This window comes from Panthera onca, chromosome A3 (assembly GCF_046562875.1).
Source record: "Panthera onca isolate mPanOnc1 chromosome A3, mPanOnc1 haplotype 2, whole genome shotgun sequence".
NCBI lineage: Eukaryota > Metazoa > Chordata > Mammalia > Carnivora > Felidae > Panthera > Panthera onca.
Window position 1 is genome coordinate 101,496,190 of NC_138341.1, and position 22,771 is coordinate 101,518,960.

The 22,771-nt window shown below is 38.9% G+C and overlaps 1 protein-coding gene across 8 annotated transcripts in view; it reads left to right on the top strand.

Annotated features, from left to right (window-relative positions):
• TASP1 (taspase 1) overlaps positions 1-22,771 on the top strand; it is a 310,143-nt gene that overhangs the window by 253,022 nt on the left and 34,350 nt on the right. For 2 of the 8 annotated variants that reach the window (XR_009603954.3, XR_009603956.3), the window contains one exon: positions 21,104-21,143. The exons of 4 other annotated variants lie outside the window; for them this stretch is intronic. Coding sequence is in view for 2 of the 4 variants with exons in the window: in XM_060611843.3 (XP_060467826.1) it covers positions 21,104-21,196 (93 nt within the window). In the remaining 2 variants the exon portion in view is untranslated. Of the gene's footprint in view, positions 1-21,103; positions 22,102-22,771 lie in introns of those variants that run through there. 2 more of the 8 variants (XM_060611843.3, XM_060611862.3) reach the window with 1 other exon arrangement.

Below are 22,771 nucleotides of genomic sequence, written 5' to 3' on the forward strand. Positions count from 1 at the left end.
TTCAGCTCTTCACCATTGAGTATGTTATTAGCTGTGGGTTTGGCATATGTGGCCTTTATTATGTGAGGATATGTTCTGTACCCACTCTGTTGAGTTTTTATCATGAGTGGATGTTGAATTTTGTCAAATGCTTTTTCTGCATCTATTGAAATGATCGTAAGATTTTTATCTTTTATTTTGTTGATGTAATGTTCACACTGATTGACTTGCATATATTGAACCATCCTTGCCTCCCTGGAATAAATACCACTTGGTTTTGATGAATGTTTTTGAATTTGGTTTGGTTATATTTTGTTGTTGAGCACTTTTACATCTTTGTTCATCAGAGATATTGGTCCCTGATTTTCTTTCGTGTGGTGTCTTTGGTTTTGTTATAAGAGTATTACTGGCCTTAGAATGAGTTTGGAAGCATTCCTTCCTCTTCTTCTTCTTCTTCTTTTTTTTTTTTTTTTTTTGGAATAGTTTAAAAGAATAGGTATTAACCCTTGTTTGAATGTCTGGTAGGATTCACTTGTGAAGCCATTTTGTCTTGGACTTTCATTTATTGGGAATTTCTTGATTACTGATTCAATTTCATTACTAGTAATTCATCTGTTTACATTTTCTGTTTCTTCCTGATTCAGTCTCAGAAGGTTGTATGTTTCTAGGAATGTATCCATTTCTTCTAGGTTGTCCAATTTGTTGGCGTATACTTTTATGTAGTAATCTTTTATAATTTTTTGTATTTCTGTGGTGTCAGCTGTAACTTCTCTTACATTTCTTTTTTATGTGAGTTCTCTCTCTCTGTCTTTGGTGACTCTGGTTAAAGGTTTATCAATTTTATTTATCTTTTCAAAGAACTAACTCTTAGTCTCATTGATCTTTTCTTTTTTTGCCTTTGTTTTTATTTATTTCTGCTATGATCTTTATTATTTCCCTCCTTCCATTAACTTTGGGTCTTGTTTGTTCTTCTTTTTCTAGTTCCTTTAGGTGTTAAAGTTAGTTTATTTGAGATTTTTCTTGTGTCTTGAGGCATCATTCTTAATTCATGTCAACTTCCCAACTCAAAGTATTGGTTTTATGATTTTAAATATTCAGTATTACCCGTTGATTTTATAAGAACTTTCATTACATTATTTTATTGGTGAGTGACGGGAGCTGGATCTACCAAGCATAGTATATGGGAGGTACTAATGACAATGACCACACAAGACTTTAGCACATGTAAGCTTTCCATGGTTACATCTTTAGTGAGTGACTCCATGTCAAGGTTAAGGGTAGAACTTTGAGTCCAGGTGGTTGTTCGGACACAACATTTTGTCCCCACTGTCTCTCCTTCCCAGATTTGAGGTCTAAAGTGGGGTTCATTTACAGATCAGCTTTTTCAAAACATTAAAAATTTTTACATAAAAAATTAAGATTATACAAAATGCAAATTTTATATAACATTTTTGTGCAAGATTTCAACATTTAAATTTTACGTGAAAATATGATTTTTTTCCTTCTGATTTGTTTTATTCTCTAAGAGAAGATTTGGCAACACTGGTAACCACCCTCTTTGGTAGGACCTGCCACTCCACTTTGACAGTCCTACACTTGGCCTGCTTCACTCACAGACATTTGAGATTGACCCATGTTGTATATTTTGAACCCTAAGAAAAATCTGTCTGCTAGAATACATTTTAATTTCAGTACCACGCATTCAAAAAATATAGTTTCTGTCTTTTAAAAAACCTTCATCTTGGAGTGTCCAGTTTGTCTAATCCTAAGAATTAAATTTTTTATGATAGTTACACTGTATGATTTTCATGTCTTGTAAGTAAAGCAGTATTGTAAATTTGTGAAAACTTATCATTTTAGTAATAACTGATTGAGACATTTGGATATGGTTGAGTTATTCTATTTATATTCCTTTCAAATACTTCTGGATGCAATAAGTGGTAGGTACTGGCGATTGACTTTTATGCTCTTTAGCTGTCATCACTGTGCTATACACGTTTGGACTACACTGTTTGCTGTACTGTTGAAGGGGTAAAAAGGAACTTCATTTAGGATAAAGATTGTATTAACATTTTGCTATTAGGAGATGCTCAAAGTACTTTAAAACAGCTTTTTATTCACTTGAAATAGAAAATATTGTTTTAAAGGTATCTCCTATAACAGATAAAAAACCCAATAATCCCCTGATTTCTTCCATTGATAGTTCTTGTGGATATTATGATCAACATTTGAATAGTTAGAACTGCCAACTATGGGAGGCCTGGGTGGCTCAGTCAGTTGAGCATCTGACCAGCTCAGGTCATGATCTCACAGTTCCTGAGTTCGAGCCCTACATCGGGCTCACTGCTATCAACTCAGAGCCCAACTTGGACCCTCTGCACCCTCCCCTCCCCCCCCCGGCTTGTGCTTTCTCTCTCAAAAATAAATAAACATTAAAAAAAAAAGAACTGCTAACTATACTGCTCTATTAAAAATGTTTATAATGTGGGGCACCTGGGTGGCTCAGTCGGTTAAGTGTCTAACTTCCGCTCAGGTCATGATCTCACCGTTCACGAGTTTGAGCCTCGTGTCAGGCTCTGTGCGGATGGCTCAGAGCCTGGAGCTTGCTTTGGATTCTGTGTCTCCCTCTCTCTCTGCCCATCCCTTGCTCATGCTCTGTCTCTCTCTGTCTCTCAAAAATAAATAAACATTGGGAAAAAAAATTTTTTAAAAATATTTATAATGTGTATTTTAAGGATAAAAATGGAAGATCTTAGCAAAACAAGCTCTTAATAGACAGTTAGTAATAAGTCCCAATAATAACTTAATAGAATATACTTCCATTCCAAATTTCTATACATTTCCAGTGCCATATGGGCAGATAGGAAGACCTGGTCTTTAATATGATGACCCTCTTAGATACAACAAGTTCCTGAATCTAGCATTTGTGTTTATGTTTTCTTTTTTATGTTTTTGTTCTGTAAGCCATATCTGGGACAAAAGAGAAATAAGTATAACTTATAAGATCTTCACACACGTCAAAGTGACAAAAACACATTTTTTTAAAACTTCAGTTAACCAGTATTAGGGCTACTCAAGGATTTATTATAGTGCTTAACAATGATTGACTAGGAAGGAAGCCCTAATTCTTTGGCTTTGAGAATTTAGCTATTTAAAAACTCAGTTTAGGAATAGAATTTTGATACAATAAAGAAGCTCATTTTTTAAAATGAAGTATTTATTAAGTAGTATTGAATGCCTTTTATATTCAGGTACTTCCCTGGAGACATAATAGTGAACAAGGAAGTCAAGAATCCCTATACTTGTGGGCTTACATGCTGAGGGTAGGGGGGTAATAATAAACAAGGTAAGTAAGGAATATACTATGTTTGTGATAAAGCGCAAAAAGAAATGTGAAGCTGGGAAGGGTTTTAGGAAGTACAAAGGTTCCGATGTTAGGTAGGTCTCACTGAGAAAGTAACATTTGAGTGAAGTCTGGAAGGTTTATGGAAGCAAGGCAAGAACATTCTGGGCATAGAGAACAGCAAGTGCAAAGGCCCTCAAGTAGGAATATTCCTGGTATGTTGTAGGGTCATTGAGAAGGCCAGTCTTAGTGGATCAGAGTATGTAGCAGGGGACCAGATCATAAGTTTATATTGGTCAGTGTCAGGGTTTGGGCTTTTTCTCTAAGATGGGAGTCATTGGAGGCTCACTAGCATCATGTCATTCACTAGCCCATGTGTGACATGATCTGACTTACATTTTAAGAGGTGACTCCAGCTATGAAGGGGAGACAGAGTGTTAGGTTGTTGCCACTCATATAAATGATGATAATGACTGGACTAGAGTGTTAGCTGTGCAGAATCAGTTGTGTGTGAGAATCAGTTGACTTCTTTGTGTGTTTTAAGGTAGAGCCAATGATATTTGCTGATTGATTGGATAGAGGTATGAGGGAAATAGAGAAGGCAATGATGACTCCTAAGAGTTTGGCCTGGACAGTTGGAAGAGTACATTTGGCATTTACTAGGGAAAGGAAGGTGAGTGGGAGAGGAAGAAGGCTTGAGGGGAATGAGGGGAAGTAGAGCTGAATTGGAGTATCTTAATGTTGAGACACGTGTTAGGCATTGAATGGAGATACTCAGTAGAGAGTTGGATATATTTGTCAGGAGAGAGGACTAAGCTGGAGAATACTTGGGAATCTCAATATAAATGCTTTTTCAAACTAGAAGACTGAAAAAGATCACCAAGTGAGTGAATACAGACAGGAGAAAAGAGTCCTGAGGACCTCACATGTTTATAAGTTTGGGAAATGAGGAGTAAAGGAGGAGGAGTTTGGGAAATTGGGAATGAAGGAGATTGCAAAATGGCCATAGAGTGAGAAATGGCCACAGAGGTTGATGGAGAACAACATGAATGTGGTGTTTTAGAAACCAGGGAAAGAAAATATTTTAAGGAGAAGAGGGAGACCAACTTTATCAGATGCATTAGTCTAGTACCACGAAACTACGTCTGACCATTGGGTTTAGCATTGGAAGTTTTTGCTTACCTTGACAAGAGCTGTTTCAATGGAATGGCCAAGGCAAAAACCTGATTATAGAGCAGTTACAGAGAGAATGGAAGGGAAAAAAATTGAGGTAACAAGTTCAGATAAGCCTTTTAAAAAACTTTGCTGTAAATGGACATAAAGAAATGGAGTGGTAACTAGAGGAGGAGGTTGGTCTGGAGAGTTTTTATTCTTTCCTCTTTCTCCAATACAGCCAGATGCTTTACTATATGTCCAAAACGTTTCACAAATATTTTTCTATAAAATGAGCAGAGGAAAAGCTGTCCAACTGTTGAGTCCTGAGGTTCCCCAATATTTAGTGGTTGATATGGTGAGGAAGAACCAGCAAAGGGAGCTGAAGTCTCAGCATTAAAGTAAAATAAGAGCAAACTCTTAATAGTAGTTTGAGTGTAGCTGGAATTAAAGAAAAGCATTCATTAACTTTTGGGATGAGCTGGCTTAAAGTTACATAGAATTCTTTTTTTTTTTTTTTTAATGTTTATTTATTTTTGAGAGAGTGTGAGCATGGAAGGGGCAGGGAGAGGGAGAGACACAGAATCTGAAGCAGGCTCTAGACTCTGAGCTGTCAGCACAGAGCCCGATGCAGGGCCCAATCCCATGAACCATGAGATCGTGACCTGAGCCGAAGTCGGACGTTAACCCACTGAGCCACCAAAGCGCCCCTATATAGAATTCTCTATTGAAATGTAGGGGAGGAAATTTTCTTCTCTACCCTTCTAGGTTCTTTTGGCTGGTCTATTAATTAAATTGACATAAAATAGATTAACAGGAAAAAGCAAGTTTAATTATGTACATATACGAGTCCCATAAAAAAACATGAGACACAAGGACAAATGAGTCTCTTGAGGCCTGTAAGCCATCTTGAGATAAGGAATGGGATAGGGGCCTGGGGCTTCCAAGGGGAGAAGGGTAATTCACAGGACAGTAAGAGCAGATGTTTGGTAATTAGATGTTTGCCCTGCGCTACAGATAAGCCTTTCACAGACACAATTATACCTGGTAAGGGCTCTCTTTCTGGCCAGGCCTCCTATTTAAGTTCTTTTGTGTAGTTAAGGGAGAGATAAAATGGTTTTCTTGATTCTGCCAGGTCTCAGTTGCACTCAGCTCAAATAATGCATATGCCGAAGTGGTATATTTTGGGGTCATGTATTTTGCTCCCCTCAGAAGGATGTCTGAACCTTGAAGTGTTCACATGCCTATCCAGCTCTAAGAAGAGTGGACTGGGTTGAGCAATAAGTTTGCACCATTTCCCTAACATTTAACCATGCTCTTTTTTTCAGAGAGCATCTCCCAGGAGTCAGCTTGGGAAATGCTGCTGTCTAGGTCTCAACGCCTTAGTTAGTTCATTGGTATTACATGGGTCAGATCAATAAGAAGTCAGGAAGCAGATGGTTTTAACAAGGAGAACTTTCTTCAAAGGGTTTGTTGGTGGCTTTTATTTTTACCCCTCCCAAATTCCTCACTGACAGATGGACTGAAATTCTCAGGAAATAGTCCATTACACAAATAGTAGTTTCACTCTTTATGATAGTTTAAACATTAGCCTTTCATTTCTTTTCAAATACAAGATGCTCCTTTCAAGCAGTGGTAAAATCTATGTTATCTGGCAGCTTACCAACCAGAAGATTGTAACTGACATTTTGGATTTTCACCCAGTATAAATCATTAGGATGTTGAGCCTTTCCTACCAGGTTCTCTAAGAATTAGAGGCCACTGGCCTGTCTTTACCAAGAAATTGGTGACTCAGAACCTCCCCTTATAGGACTGAGTATAAACCCCTTCCTTGGCCTGTAGGACTCAGCTAGACGCTCTCCTCTTAGCTCAGAACACTTTGCCACCACTAGCCCCTCAGAGAAGAAATATCTGAGATATCAAGTTAGTTATCTACGGTCACACAGCTACAAAGAGGTGGAACTAAGATTCAGGCTGGACAGTCTGAACTCCAGAACCCAAGCTTCTAACCACTTAGTTATCTGGAGAGGCCTTAGCTGGAAGTGTATATTTAGGAATCTCAGCATATGAATGTTTTTTTTGTTGTTGTTTTTTTTAATTTTTTTTAACGTTTATTGATTTTTGAGACAGAGAGAGACAGAGCATGAACGGGGGAGGGTCAGAGAGAGGGAGACACAGAATCTGAAACAGGCTCCAGGCTCTGAGGTGTCAGCACAGAGCCCGACGCGGGGCTCAAACTCATGGACCGCGAGATTATGACCTGAGCCGAAGTCGGCCGCTTAACCAACTGAGCCACCCAGGTGCCCCTTTTTTTTAATTTTAACATCAGGGGCATTTGGGTGGCTCGGTTGGTTAAGTGGCCGACTTTAGCTCAGGTCATGATCTCGCAGTTTGTGAGATTGAGCCCCACATCAGGCTCTATGCTGACACCTCAGAGCCTGGAACCTGCTTTGGATTCTGTGTGTCCCTGTCTCTCTGACCCGCCCCTGCTCACACACTCTCTCTGTCTCTCAAAAATAAATAAACATTAGAAAAAAAAGAAAAAAAAAAAACCTTTAAGATCAGCTGAGATGACCAAGGGAGTGAACACAAGTAGAAGAAAAGAGGCCTGACTCCTGGAGAACTCCAGTGTACATAAGTTGGTGACAGGAGGAGGAACCTGCAAGGAGACTGAAAAGTTCTGGCCTTAGAGGTTGAGGAGAACCAGATGAATGTGGTGTCCTGGAAACCGAGAGGAGAAGGTGTTCCGAGGGGAACAGAGGGACCAACTCAACCAGGTGCTGTTGCTGAGTCCTATGTGGACATTAGAGTTACTTCTGTTCCTTCCTTTTTCAGCAAAGCTGGGGAGTAGAGTGGGGACACAGTCATACTTTCCAAAATGAGTCTAGAACAGTAATAGATTGTGTTCTACATTAAACACTCACTAAGTCACCCTTCTACATAATTAAGAAAGTACAGGAAGATTATGGGAAGAAAAAAAAAAAAATTCAGTCCTGGCCCTGAGTGAATCCTTCTGGAATACAGTGAACTACCCACATTAACTGTTTTTAACATTTTGGTATATTTCCTTCTGTTTTTGCAACTATGAATTTTTTTTTTTTAAACACACAGTTGTGATCACGTGGAAAGCATGGAATGGCATATACTGATTTATTCTTTTATCGGTAATAATATATGGGGCGCCTGGGTGGCTCAGTCGGTTGAGCGTCCGACTTCAGCTCAGGTCATGATCTCACGGTTTGTGAGTTCGAGCCCCGCATCAGGCTCTGTGCTGACAGCTCAGAGCCGGAGCCTGCTTCAGATTCTGTATCTTGCTCTCTCTCTGCCCCTCCCCTGCTCATGCTCTGTCTCTTTCTGTCTCAAAAATAAATAAAACATTAAAAAAAATTTTTAATAAAATCAGTTTTTAATATAAAAATAGCACATGTTCCTCTTACAATATTTGAAAAAGAAGAGTAAAGAAATTTTTAAAAATCAGAGTACAGTACAAAAGGTCTGTACAACCTGAGTATGCATTCATTCACATTATGGTATCAGATACATGTTTACATTTAGTCTGCATGACCTATCCACCAACCTTTCTTCCTGCTTGCCTGCCTACCTACTTATCCAAGAGGTAGCCTAGGACAGGCTTTGCTCCTGCAGAGATGGGAGTAGGGTGAAAATCCAGCCTCCTGGTCCCAACCTCAGATACTCAGTAGGTGGTTCTCAGTAGGTGGTCATAAAACTACCCTCTAAAAAGACCTCCCAGTACTAGGCTGGGTCTAAGGAAAAGGTGACACAAAGTCCCGGGACCAACTGGAATTTTAGTTAGTTCTTAGAGGGGCTATTAAAAAAATCTTTAACCTGTAAGCGTGTGACTCTTGATTTTGGCTCAGGTCATGATCTCACGGTTCTAGAGTTCGAGACCTGTGTTGGGCTCTGCACTGACAGTGTGGAGCCTGCTTGGGGTTCTCTCTTTCCTTCTCTCTCTGCTCCTCTCCAGCTCATTCTCTCTCTCTCTCTCTCTCTCTCTCTCTCTCTCTCTCAAAATAAATAAATAAACATTAAAAATCTGTAACCTGAATTCTAGAAAAATTTAGACGTGTGTTTTTTTTGAAAAAACGTATTCAAACATTTAGAGGGCCTAATACAAAACTATATAGAATGTTAGAATCAGAAAGACTCAGAGTATGATTGAGTTGACTTTTTCATTTTTACCTACAAAGTAGCTGAAGCCCAGAGAGCTGGTAACCTCCTAGTCCTGTGACCAACTAGTTTGTCAGCAGCAGAGTTAAAGCTCAGACCCAGTTCTCTGAATCCCAGAACCATCCTGAAATTTGTTGGTAAAATTTGTGGCAATAGCTTTTCTGAGCAAGCCCTATTTCACCCTGGGAAACTACTTAGTCATAAGCCTCCTGCAGTGAGAGGTGTGTCTGTTAACAGAGCTAGATTTAGAATCCTTCATGGTAAGGCTTTGTGGGAGTAAAGAGAGCCCTAAATTTGGAGTCCACAGGCATTCCTTCAAGTTTCAGTTTTTCCACTTCCTCTGTGACCATAAGCAAACCACATAACCATTCTGAGCCTTGCTTTTTTCCACCTGAAATACAGGTATAGTAAACATCTTTGTACATGGCATTTTGAGGAGATCTCATAGATGTAAAAACATTATGCAAATTAAAGTATTATGCAAATATAGGGACTTGGTGTTTTTATTAAGATTTCTTAAGGAACTAGGTTCACGAAGAGCTAGTTTCTGCATCCTGCAAAGACATAATTGCCTTCAGAGTACAACCCATGTGTGTTTCATTCTTTTGTTCCCTCATAATAAGTGCAGAATAAATATTTGCTAAATAATGGAGAGCTTTTATCACCTTTAGCAAAATGGAATACTCATGATAATTCTCCATGTGAGTGATGGTATAATAGGTACTGTGGGGCCTGCCATGTTTATGCGGATGCCTTCCCAGGGCTTTTAAGTTAAAAATAGGAGGACAATCTTGTCTGATGTTGCCTGTGAAGTGTGGTGTTGCCTGCATGGTAAAAGAAGTAACAAAAGTTGCCTTGAGACTGGAACAACATGCTGTTCTCATCAGACAGCATTTTAAGGCTCCTTGGACATGATATTTATATGTGAGAACAATAGAACTTTTCCCTTTATGTAGACATGTTTCAGCGCTAACAATGAAATTCACCATAATGCTGTCTTTGTGTTTTGTCCACATTCACCATTGGATCTTTTATGGCATCCTTGTTTTAAATGTGGAAAACTAGGTAGGGGTGACATACAGTAAAATGACTAACATATGGCATTAATTTCTCATTCTGTTGATATTTCTGATTTGTTAAGTTGAACTTAAAAATTACATCTTGAAATTGCTCTGGCCTATTTATTACTTTTAGTGTAAGACAATGATGGAATAAAAGTAAAACATTTGTTTTTGGATTCATTAACAATGTATACAAAAGCTAAATGAAGTAAGCATCAGAGAATGTTAAAACTTGAGAGGCTACTCTAGAGAGAATCCAACCCAAAGTCCTCATTTTATAACTCGGGAGACTTTCACTGATTTGCCCACGAACACAGGGGCTTAGGAAGTGAGCACCCAGATCTTTTGACCTGACGTTAAGTGGGCTTTTCTTCTATAAAATATACACATTATTCTGGACTATATTAAGCAAGTTCATGTGAAACTGTCAACTACTTGAGGACATCTGCTTTCAGGATGAAGTCTAAAGACCAAACCCTATTTTTAGAGCAGTAAACTACATTCCAAGGTTTAATACCACACACAAAGAATGCTCAGAATATACTTATTCACAACTTGTATCTCCTTGAAAGACAGCCCTTGACAGCAGTGGGCAAGGAACTTCTGGGAAAAGGGTGGGGGTGGTAGTGCCTCCTGACTCACTCATTGAGGGGTGAATGCCCCTAATAGAAACAAAGCGATAAAAGCCAACCAGACATATTTCTCCTGCCCTTCTCTCTGGAATCGGTCATTTAAGGTCTATCACATTTGTGCCAGTAAAAGAAAGCATGACTATTATCACATCAGGTAAGAATTCACTATGTAAGGACATAAGATGTGCTTAGCCAACAGAGCCAACTCACAGTACCAAATGTATGGGCCCCGAGTAGCACAGTGATAAATACAGAAGACAAACTTGGCCTGTAGCTGAATGGGTCTTCATTCTATGAAATATATACATTATTCCATAGTATTTTAAGAAAGTTCATGTGACACTGTTAGTAGATGGAAAAATATAAGTTACTGAGGACTCAACAGTTGGAAAATTATGGCAGAATTAACAAGAGAAGGGGAAATGGTAGGGAAAAAGATCTGTCTCTTCAAATGCTCGTGATAATGTAAGATTAAGCAGGAGGCACTGATGTCTCACTAGGCTAAAGTCCTGTTTTCCATATTCCTCCTCATGCTGAATTCATCAAAATTGTATTAATGCGGCCTAACATAATAGACACATAAGGCACACAGCCTGCACTTGACCACTACCTAGTTAGCTGATGTCTGTGATGCTCTCTCTGTCTAAAAGAAAGTGATATGTGCACTGACATGCAATTGTTGTGTAAATGGATGAACAGAATCTGTTGAATCATGCTATGTCAGTCTTGGAAAATAAGCAGGCTTTTATTTTCAGACTTTTTAAAGGTCCACAGCTTCAATATCATTTTGACTATTTAATTTATACAAGTCTCTTTAAAATTTTATAACAAATGTAAGTGTAAAAATATAAAATTAAGAAATATAAAATGTCTAATTTGCAGTTTGCTCTCTTTCACTTCCCAACCCTCATTTAAAAAAAAAAAAAAAAGTCTTGGGGCACCTGGGTAGCTCAGCCGGTTGAGCAACCAACTCTTGATTTTGGCTCAAGTCATGATCTCATGGTTCCTGGGTGGGATTGAGCCCCATGTTGGGCTCTGTGCTGACCGCGTGACAGCACGAAGCCTGCTTGGGATTCTGTCCCTCTCTCTGTCCCTCCCCTGCTTGCACATGCACACAAATAAACATTTTTTAAAAGGAAAGAAAGAAAGAAAGAAAGAAAGAAAGAAAGAAAGAAAGAAAGAAAGAGGGAAGGAGGGAGGGAGGGAGGGAGGAAGGAAGGAAGGAAGGAAGGAAGGAAGGAAGGAAGGAGGTTCTTTATTCGTTTGCCAAGTATACTGAACCCCTACCATGTGCCACACTATCTTTTAGGAACTGAGGAAAAAGCAGTGAACAAATAGATAAACTTCCTGCCTTCATGGAGTTTATGACCCAGTGGGGGAGACAAGCAATGAATAAGATAAAGGAGCAAAATAAATGGCTAGTTAGATAGTAGTAAGGACGTATGAAACATTGAGGCAGAGAGGGTGATGGTAGTGAGATTCAGGTGAGTGGCCAGAGTAAACTTTCTTGAAAAGGTGGCTTTTGAGTACATATCTGGCAAAGTTGAGCAAGTGAGGCACAGGGACAAGGATGGAAGAGCTTTCTGGGCAGTGAGAACACCACTTGTAATGGCCTTCAAGCAGGGGTGTGCTATGTGGTTGAGTAACAGCAAGAAGGCAAGTGGAGAGAGAGAAAGGACTGAGCAAAGGAGGGAGAGCAGGAGGAGTTCAGCTCAGAGAACTAAGGGAAACCAGAACATATGGGGCATTTTTGGATTTTACTCTGTATCACTTTAAGATCTGTATCTATTGAAGACTGAATTATGTCCCCCCAAATTCGTATCTTGAAGCCTGAATGTGACTGTATTTGGAGATAGGGCCTTTAATGAGATGATTAAGGTAAATGAACAGAAGGGTGGGGCCCTAAAGTCCTTGTCGGATGAGGAAGAGACACTAGGGTTGTACTAATAGAGAAGAGAACATCTGTAAGCCAAGGAGAGAGGTCTCAGAAAAACCAAATCTACAGATATCTTAATATATGAGAAAATAAATTGATGTTGTTTAAGCCACCAAGCATGAGGTATTTTGTTACAGAAGCCTTAGCAGACTCATACTATCTTAACACCCAGTTCACTTTGATGAAAGAACTTTCTGCTAGTCAAATTGATCTTGAGCAAACTTTATTAACTGACAGCAATACTTATTTTATGTCAATCCAAAAGGAGCTAATTCATCCTAAAGGCTCTGTATTTGACTTAAAACATATGAGTGTTCAGATTAGTCATCCAGAACAGAACTAGCAAGTCAGTCCAGCTAGATATAGTTTCTTTTGCGTTGGAGTTTGAAGGTACCTCTTACAGTTCTTTTATTTCTGTCTCTTTTTTATATAACATAGAAGAATTGGCCTTGGGCTGGTATGAATGAAGAAGCAAAATGCTGTAACTTCTCTTTCCATCCCTTTTATCCCCTCAAACCATGTTCCCTCTTTAATCTCTTATCATCTTTCTTCTAACAAAACTGGTTTCTTAACATCACAAAAAATGATGAGGGGGAAAATGATTGGCTGCTTTTGGAGCCTTATTATTTGAGCCCTGAGGCAGTGGAAGAATCAAGTATTTATCCTTTCTTTCTTATGTGAACTTTATTTTGGAATATCAAAAAGTTGATGAGAGAAAGTTCTTCATAGATGAATTTCAGCTGTTAATGTAGTGAGAATGACAGAATTAGGAAACCACCCTTTGGGAACTTCCTCATGAAATAAGGGGTCTTAAGCATGATTATCAGTGGCTGCTACAACCATTGGACAAAACGTTGATGGGGAAACTTTATATGGAAGGATCGGGCTGCCATGACCTAAACCCAGTGGATTAAACCCACTGAAAGAACATCACCAGATATTAGGTGCCTTCTGAACACATGCCACAGGAGGAACACAGCTTCACCTGTGGAAAATTCTTGCCAAAAATGGTAGCTGCTACTTCACCTCAGTGAGGGAATATAAGGGTTGCCAAATTTTTCAAGACGAGCTAGAAATCAAGATGCTTTTATATAACTTCTCCATTTAAAAATATTTTCTATTAGGGCACTTGTTGGGATGAGCAGTAGGTATTGTATGTAAGCGATGAATCATGGGAGTCTACTCCCAAAGGCAACAGCGCACTGTATATACTGTATGTTAGCTAACTTGACAATAAATTATATTAACAAAAATATTTTCTAGTTTTTAAAAGTTGGAAAAACTGTGTGGCTCAAACCAAGTAAACTTATCAGCTCTTCCTTACAAAGGTCCAACATGTCATTTTTGTGTCCCTCTGCCCTCCCATTCTACTTGCCTTCTAGTGCCAAGGCCTCCGGAATGTCTTCCTCAATTCTTTGATCCACATCCGTCTTCTCACTCCTAACTTCCTATGGCATTTGTGGTTGGGTATCTGTGGTATTATGATTTATCATAAGAAATGTTTATTTGGTCTTCCTTCATGGTTCCTGACTCACAGCTTCAAAACCCTTGTAATATCCTAAGCAGTAAGAGCAGTGGGATCATATTTTATTATATTGGTCTTTTGTCCTCAGTTCCTAAAATCGAGATACATCTTTAAGAGTGAAATGGGTGTCTTGTTATTCATAACAAACCCCTTTCAACCACACCAGAGTTTATGTTAATGAGACAACTTATGGAAAACCCCAAGGTAACCTAAGGATGGGGACTGTTGCCAGGGGAATCAACCATGTGATTAGAGAGTTGGGACTTTCAACTTCACCCCCTAACATCTAAAGAGAGGTGAGGGGCTGGAGATAGCTCAGTCACCAATAACCAATGATTTAATCAGTCATGCCTATGTAATAAAATCTCCAGAATACCCGATAGGGTGGAGTTGGTGAACATGTGGGGGTGCTGGGGCAAGTAGCATGTCTGGAGAAGGCATAGGAGCTCTGAACTGCTTCCCAATTACTTTGTCCTCTCCATCTCTTCCATCTGGCTGCTCCTGAATTATACACTTTTACAATAAACCAGTAACTTAGTAAGTAAGCTGTTTTCTTGAGTTCTGTGAGCCACTCCAACAAATTAGCAAACTTGAGGAGCGGTTGTGCTATTTATAGTGGGTAGGTCAGAGGCACAGGTGACAATCTGGATTTGTGATTGGCATCTGGATTGGGAAGGAGAAAAAGTCTCGTGGAACTGACCCCTTAATCTGGGGGATCTGACACTATCTCCTGGTAGATAAGTGTCAGAATTGAGGTAAATTGTCAGACAATTTGCAGAATTGAGTTAATTGCTTGGTGGTGTTAGAAGACAACTTTGGAGTATTCTACCCTTACAGTGCATGGTCACTATAAGGGCTTTGGTTAATGGTTTTCTAATCATTTTATATGGCTATACTTGTCTTCCCTACAATGCTACATGTTTTTAGAAGGCAATTTGCCAGTATTCTACAAGTTTGGTTTTCTCTATAGTACCCAAGTATGCTCATTGTTTTTGAGCCTTAGAAGATTAGTTATATAGCAAGCAGATATGTACAAACCTTTAGGAGTCACTAAATACTTAGCAATTGTTAATTATTTTATCTGTAGCAGCAAAATAGCCCCTATCAAAAATACTGACCTAAAAATGTCAATTTTCCTGAACCTTACCTTTTAGCATGCAGCTAACTTTTCTTTAAAATACCTCATTCTATTTTTGCAAACTATAGAACTTTTAAAATAGAATTCCTCAATTCTGGGATATCCAAAAATCTATAATAGAGATTGTGCTATATAATGTTTTGTTCTATGGCTATGTGTTTGTTTGAATAACAATAACCTAACATTTATTGACACATGTTTTCATTGCATGCAATATCTCATATAGTCCTTATCAACCTGATCATAAATGCTACTATTATATCCATTTTAGAAATGGAGCCTGAGAAGTTAAGTAGCCAACAGAGATTATGCAGCTAGTAAGTGCAGAGGCCTGTATTATTGGGTAAGATAGCACTAGCTGCTCTAAGAAGGAACCCCCAAAATGTGTAGTTGCTCAAATACAATAAGAAGTGTGTTTCTTATTCACGTAAAATCCAAATTGGGGATTAGGATTAACAGGATGCTCTCCTCCCAAGTTGTGAACCAGGGTCCAAGCTCCTTATAGCACATGGGCCTCAATGTCATCAGAGAAAAGAGCATGGAGAATAGTGCATAGGAAGATTTTCTGCAAAGCCTGGTAGTGGCTCATACCACTTTAGTCCACTGGCCTGATTCAGTCACATAGCCACACCCAACTGAAAGGAAACAGAAATGTAGTCCTTCCATGTGTCCAAGAAGAAGAAGAAGAAATGGCCCAGAACCTGAGATGCTCTGATTCAGTAACCCATGCACACAGCCATCATGATAAACTGTCTCTGTAGATTAACCTTAGAATTGGGCATAATATGTTGTGTATTGCACGTACTGTTTAAGCTTCTGGTTGATAAAAACACCTCTTCTCTGTTTTGAAATACTGTTTCTTAAGTCTGTGCAGAGTGTTTTTTTCAGCGTCATTTGTTCTATTTGTAAATGTCTGTATTGCTTTGACTGTGCTATCTTGCTGCAACCTCTATTTTTTAAAAACAGAAAACCAAACCCTCAGAATTATGAAACCAATGAATAAAATATTTCCAAGAGCTTTTTTTGGACTGTGTCTGTCCAGATTTTATTTTTCTAACCCCACTGAAGGAGGATAAACTTGTTTAAGAGGCTCTTTCCTTGACTTTTGTGGCAGATCGCAACAATTCTAAGAGTGGAAAGATGGATTAAAATATAACCACTAAATAAAGGCTTTGAGACTTTTAAAATTAAATTGTGTGCTTACAGTTTTCCTAGAAACCACAAAAGAGCAGTCACTAAGGTGGTCTTCAGAGATTTAAAGACATGAATATGAATGATAGGAAGTCTCAGCTACTACTTAGATTGTGATTAGGACATCAAGGAATTATACAATTTCTATAATATTTTTTCTTTAAGTTTCTCATTTTGAAATCTTAGGCTAAATATGTTATTATACAATGTATTTGGTTTTATAGCAAGATATAGGCCTAAGAATATTGGCTGTGAATTAGTTTAATTTTGAAGTAGATAATTCTTCAAGGAATGTTAACCTCAAGGATCTCTCTGTGTCAGTCAGGGAATTAGCAAGAAAGCAGAGAATTGTGAGTACAAGGCCATTGGGTTCCACTGGTGTGGAGCTGTTAGCATCTGAGAAATCTAAAACTCCATCTTATTCTAAAAACATAATCACTTGGAAAATTGAAAAGTTTAGTCTTTAAAAAAATCTGTTTAAAAGAATCTTTACTATGACAACTAGTTTGATTCACTTTTTAATCAAACTGGTTGGTCACACACGTTAAAGCACCTGAGACCCTGTGTATTTGTAAGTATAGCCCTTGAGGGTGTATTTTAGTCACTTCACTCAGTGAGCATTTCCAGAGTGTGCGAACGTTCTGGGCCAAGCATTTTGACAGGTGCAAGGAATATAGAGGTACGTGTAAGACAAGCTCCTGTCTCCAATTGACTTTCCGTTACAGAGACTTAAAAATTAAAAGCAAACCAAAACCAAGACAGTTACATCACAGGACGAGAAATGCTCAGATGGGTGCCATTAGAGCTAGAAGAAGAGCTTCTAGTTTGAGTTGGGGATCCAGTCAAGGGAGTCTTTACATGAGAAAGAACCAGAAAAGGACATGACAGACATGGAGTCATGGTTAAGTGTATGAGTAGGGCATGCAGCAAGAAGTGGAGGAAAATAGCCCAAAATGAACCTGTCTGCTGCTTTTTCATGTTATTTATCATTAGTTATAAATTTCAATAAAAATACATTGCTTTTTAAATTGCCTTAAAGACACCTTGTTATGGGGCGCCTGGATGGCTCAGTCGGTTGAGCGACCGACTTCGGCTCAGGTCATGATCTCACAGTTTGTGAGTTCTAGCCCCGCATTGGGCTCTGTGCTGACAGCTCGGAGCCTGAAGCCTGCTTCGGATTCTGTGTCTCCCTCTCTCTCTGACCTTCCCCCACTCATGCTCTGTCTCTCTCTGCCTCAGAAATAAATAAACATTAAAAAAATTAAAAAAAAAAAAAGACAGCTTGTAAAGTTCTTAATGATTATAGGGTACCCAAGAATCTACACAGTCCTCAGACAATATAAAATATTTTATTGTGCTTTTAAATGGTGACATGTAAATTCATTATAGAAAATGGTCTATTTTTAGCTACAAGAGGAATTCAAACCCAGTTCTCTAAAAGAACTTTTCGAGATAAACACTCATATAAACATTCTCTTAAATAGCTCCCATTGTTTATAATGTGATTTGATGCTCCATTGAAATTTCCAAAGAAAGCTTCAAATTCTTCCGGCTCAAACTTTTTCAGACCAAGGGCAGTGATTTTCTGATGAATCAGAAGATCATGTTGATGGATGAAACTGGGGAAGTACTGACATTTGGATGGATTGTTGCCCATTGTATTCCTCCCAACACCAAGATCACGCCAATGTGTTTTGCAATCACAAAATCCCTCCTGACTAGATGATGATTTAAGAAATTAATCTTAGCTAGTTTGTCTAGTTGAGCATTTCCGTCCTATGTAAACAGCAAAATTTATACAGATCTCCATGTATTTTCGAAATATTTTGCCATGTACTGTTAACAGATTATCTCAAGACCAGTCTCATCTTTTCCAATCCTTTTTCTTTTCCTTTCTAACTCTCCTAGAGACTTTGCAGTTCAGTTCAGTTTATTTAGTTGTTCTTCTGTCGTAAACCTGGTGGGGGTGGGAGTGTCAGAGATAAGTTTAAATTGGCCATCTGTGTTTTTGTAAATCTCAAGGGATTGCTATCAAGTCCCCTGGTCCGTGGGGCAAGAATTTCTTCCTTCTAGCTCTGGTCTTTTCTTTGGTCAGCAGGAAATCAGTTGCTTTAAGACCAACATCCCCCTGGTCAAGTTGCAGGCCATCTGCTTGGACATATGTTCACTCTTTGATCTTTAAACAATTAATTTATTCTCTGTAGCCTCTGGTGCCTGGACCACCAGGCCTGCCAGGAGGTCCCATTGTATTCTCCCTGAATCTCTGGGAAACATGAAGACAGGTTTTCCTGTGAGCTTCTCTTTTAGGGACAGATATTTTAATGAACCTGATTGGAGAATTCCAGCCTATTTGTGAACAGAACCTGATGGTGTTAATGTTTCTTCTACGGGGGTCTGCATTGTAGATTCATTCCTAACTAGCCCCTTCTCTTAATACTATCATATGGACTACTGTTCTGGTCCAGGTCAGAAATTGTCATTTCTGCTTTATTCTTTTATTATTACTATGGTAAAATTTACATAACAAAATTTACCATTTGATCCATTTTTGAGTGCGCAGTTCAGCAGTATTTAGTATATTCATGCTGTTGTATAACCATCACCACCATCTGTCTCCAGAACTTTTCATCTCCTCAAACTGAAACTTTGTACCCATTAAACAGTGACTTCCCATTACCCCTCCCCCAAACCCTGGCAACCACCATTCTGTTTTCTGTCTCTATGAATTTGACTAATAGACACCTCATATAGGTGGAACCCTACAATATTTGTCCTTTTGTAGCTGGCTTATTTCACTTAGTATAACATCTTCAAAGTTCATCCATGTTGTACTGTGTGTCACAGTTTCCTTCCTTTTTAGGGCTGAATAATGTTCCATTGCTATATATACTATATATCACATTGTGTTATGAACTCCTGGGTTGTTTCCACCTTTTGGCTATTGTGAATAAGGTCACTATGAACATGGGTCTAGAAATACCTTTTTAAGTCCCTGCTTTCACTTGTTTGGGATATATATCCATAAGTGGAATTGTTGGACCACATGGTAATTTTATGTTTAAGTTTTTGAGGAACCCCCATGCTGTTTTCCACATTTTCGATCCCTGTCATAGTTGCATGATGGTGTTTATGACTGTAGGGGGTGAGATTAGGGATGAAATTGACTGAGGGACCTCTATCTACTCTTCCAGGGATCTTTCTTGTTTAGAAGAACCTTTTTAAAAAACTGATGAATGATAACTGGGGAGAAAATTCTCTTTTACCTCATGTTAAGAAATTTCTGGAAGAATAAAAGTGGCCGTATCAACACTGAGAATTGTGAGAATTGAGATTTTTGTGCCTGATGTGACAAGGACTTCTGGGTAGCAGAATTGAACAACACACCCTGTTCTAACTCCTGCTAGATTAATGAGGCACCACAAGAAACAAAAGAGCTACAAGTTTTCCTACTGTGGACTTCTCAGGTACAATATATCCATATGGTGAGACCCAAGTTTGGCCCTCAAATGCAGCAATGAGGCCAGATTTTGGGACAGGGTTCCCAGAAGCATGAGCATGGTGAGTGAACTCACTGATCCTCATATCCCAGGAGATACCACAGAGACTGCCTCACCCAGCTCTCCACCTGAGGCAACAGACCTCACCCCCCTGTAGGTTACAGGTTGCTTCCTGCCTTGCACACAGAAAAATTAAGTGCCCAAAGAACACTTCCCATTCTCTAGAACTTTCCAAGTTGTTGACGTATGTCAGCTACTCTAATGGGACTTGTGTGGTGAGATTAAAGAATAGTGTCCACGCTCAAACTACAACAGAGTTAGCTTAGCTGTTACTCCATCTAAAACAGGCTTGTTTCACATTTGGTTGCGTGAGAAGATGTCATTCCCATTTTAGACTTGGCCACTTCACTAGCATCTAACAGCCTCACCTTGGGCTTGAACTTACTTCAGTTCAGTCCTTAGGAAAAACTTGTTTAGAGTAGCAGAATTAGAGAGGATTACCTAAAGGGATATGCAGTCCTTCTGTTCTTCTTAGAAACTCCCGACATTTATCTATCCCTGGATTAAGCCAGACGGTCAAAAAAAAAAAAAAAGGAATTCCTGGCTGACATCATCCTGACCCTTTATGGAACAGCTTTTACTATCTTCTGCTCAGGGCCAGCCTCCTTTGAGTGATGTTAATACTCAGCCCTACAAAACTCCTTGTTGTACACTGATGTCTTTACTCACCCACAAAACATGGTACCCAGTGTGTATGAAGCCCTGTAAGAGAAATAGTTCCCAGACCTCGTACCAGGAACAGGAGTTCTCCTCTGAGCAGTTGGTTTGTTGTGAGGCTGTGAACACACACATGAACCACCTATCTGGTCGTGGAATGAGGATGCTGAGAGACAGGGCAACAGTCTGCCTCTAGCACAGGTACAGAACTCAGGCTAGAATTGCGTGGTAATCTCATGCCTGTCTTTACCTTATTTTATAAGCTCTTATTTTTCTTTTCTCTCATCACCTCACTTTTTAGGTTGTTGAATTGTCTGAATTTTTGCAAGCTATTCAAATCCTTTAGGGAATAAATATAAACATGAATCGGGTATTCTCAGTTGCTTTGAATGTTCAGAAGACAAAATGTATATAAATTACTAGTTTTCAGAGGAACTAGAATATACTTAATATAGTTGGCGTTAAAACCATGACTATTTTGAATACGATGAAATTCTAAGTTCTTGTTCAATCTGTATCTCTAGTTGCTAGTGCTATGCTTAGCATATAGTAGTTGCTCAGTAAACATTCCCTGCAGGATTTGAACAAACAAGATCTCTCTGCACTTAAAGGTTACCACCCTCATGTTCTGTAGATACTGAGAAGCAAAGAGAGGCTGTGTCACTCCAGTATTTCCTCCATCCTTGTCACATATGGGAGGACACAGCTGGCACTTCTAACGCTCTCCTGTCTCCCTCTCTGCAGACTCACATTTCAAGACTCCCTCCCGGTGCAGTGGCAGGACAGTCCGTGGCAATCGAAGGTGGGGTTTGCCGCCTGGAGAGCCCAGTGAACTGACCCTCAGGCTGAGCATGAAGCGTCTGAGAGGCATTTCAGAACCTGAGCTTTTCGGGGTTTTTAACTGAACTTGGATGTTTTATCTTCGCCATTTTATAATTCCTGTTGCAGCCTCGTGCACTGCTCGCGACACTAGTGCTGCCGTGGTTAGCGCTTAGTGACATGCAGGTCTTCGGCAGGTGACGGGACTGAGTGTGCGTGTGTATGTGCGTGTGTGTGCAGTGCGTGTGCTTGCTTCTCCCCTGATGAAATAGAAACTCCTTACTGTGTAACCTAAGACCGGGAATGACTAAATCATCTTCACAAAATGTGTGCTTTACTGTTTACAAGTAAAACCTAGAGTTGCAGGAAACATTTTTGATTTCATAAAGAGGTACCAGCTGTTGTTGATGTAATGTGTCCGAACTGAAGAGTAAATCTACTTGTTTAAATGATTTGACAGTGGTAGTGCTCCATTTAATAACAGTAATAAGTGATACAGTGTTTTATTTGTTAACCAGTTTAAGTGGATCCTGTGGTAACTTAAACTGTTATTCTCATCCCTCATATGGGGCATTTTTCTTTAACAAAGAATGGTTTCAGTGAAACAATCTAGCAGAGAATTAAGGTCAGAACCTTTTTAAATAATAGTCTTATTGATAAAGTTTGTACTTCTTTCCTCAAGCTTTTCTAAGCTTAAATACTGCATATCTTCGAGCTATATGTACTATATTATGAAAGAATATGTAAAGAGAACATACAGTAATGCACAGTCCCTAATTTGTGTATAATGGAATGTTATTTACAATGTAACACTGTAAATAAGAAAGCAAAATTTATGGGAAAATTCAATATTATCTTTGTTTCCTGTTTAAATATATTTTTAAGATAAAGGCACAAAAATAAAAGAAGCATATTACTGGGTACAGTGTGTGACTCCTCTTCTCAGACTAATAAATTAATCTTTTGAATCCTAGATTGGAGAGCCATTTTTTATTTTGTTTGTAAAAAGTTACTTCTTCCAGAAATCATCCCTTTATCTTTGTTGCTATGATTCTGATAGTTCAAACCTGTCTTTGTGCAGTTAGGCCTGGACACTAACATGATGAAAGTTGAACTTAGCTCATGATTGAATGGCCAGTATCAAAATCCCTAAAATGTTTATTGTGAGTTGATAAAAACTAACAAAGGGAAGGAGTAAGACCGCTTTGGTTTGAAAAACTGTAGTGGCAGCTGAAAACTCAATGGTTTCAGCTGATAAATTGCTTCTAAATGTTATAGTTAGTGATTCTGGAGCCACATAAGAAAACCAAGACTTTTCTTTTGATTTTATGTGTAAGAAGTGGCTATCAAGAAGATACTAAAGATAGACTCACTCAGGGAGAGGAAGTTCCCTGCACCATATAATCATGGCTCGGGCGGTAACTGATAAAGCCCCAGATGAAATTATATACTTGACATCGATGTATGGCCAAATTATAAAGGAAAGACAACCAAAATGGAGTGGGTGTAAATATGAATGATTTGGGAGTTGCTGATTTATATTCCTTGTACAGGCAATTACATTTGTCTTGCTGTGTTCTCGTAGACAGGTTG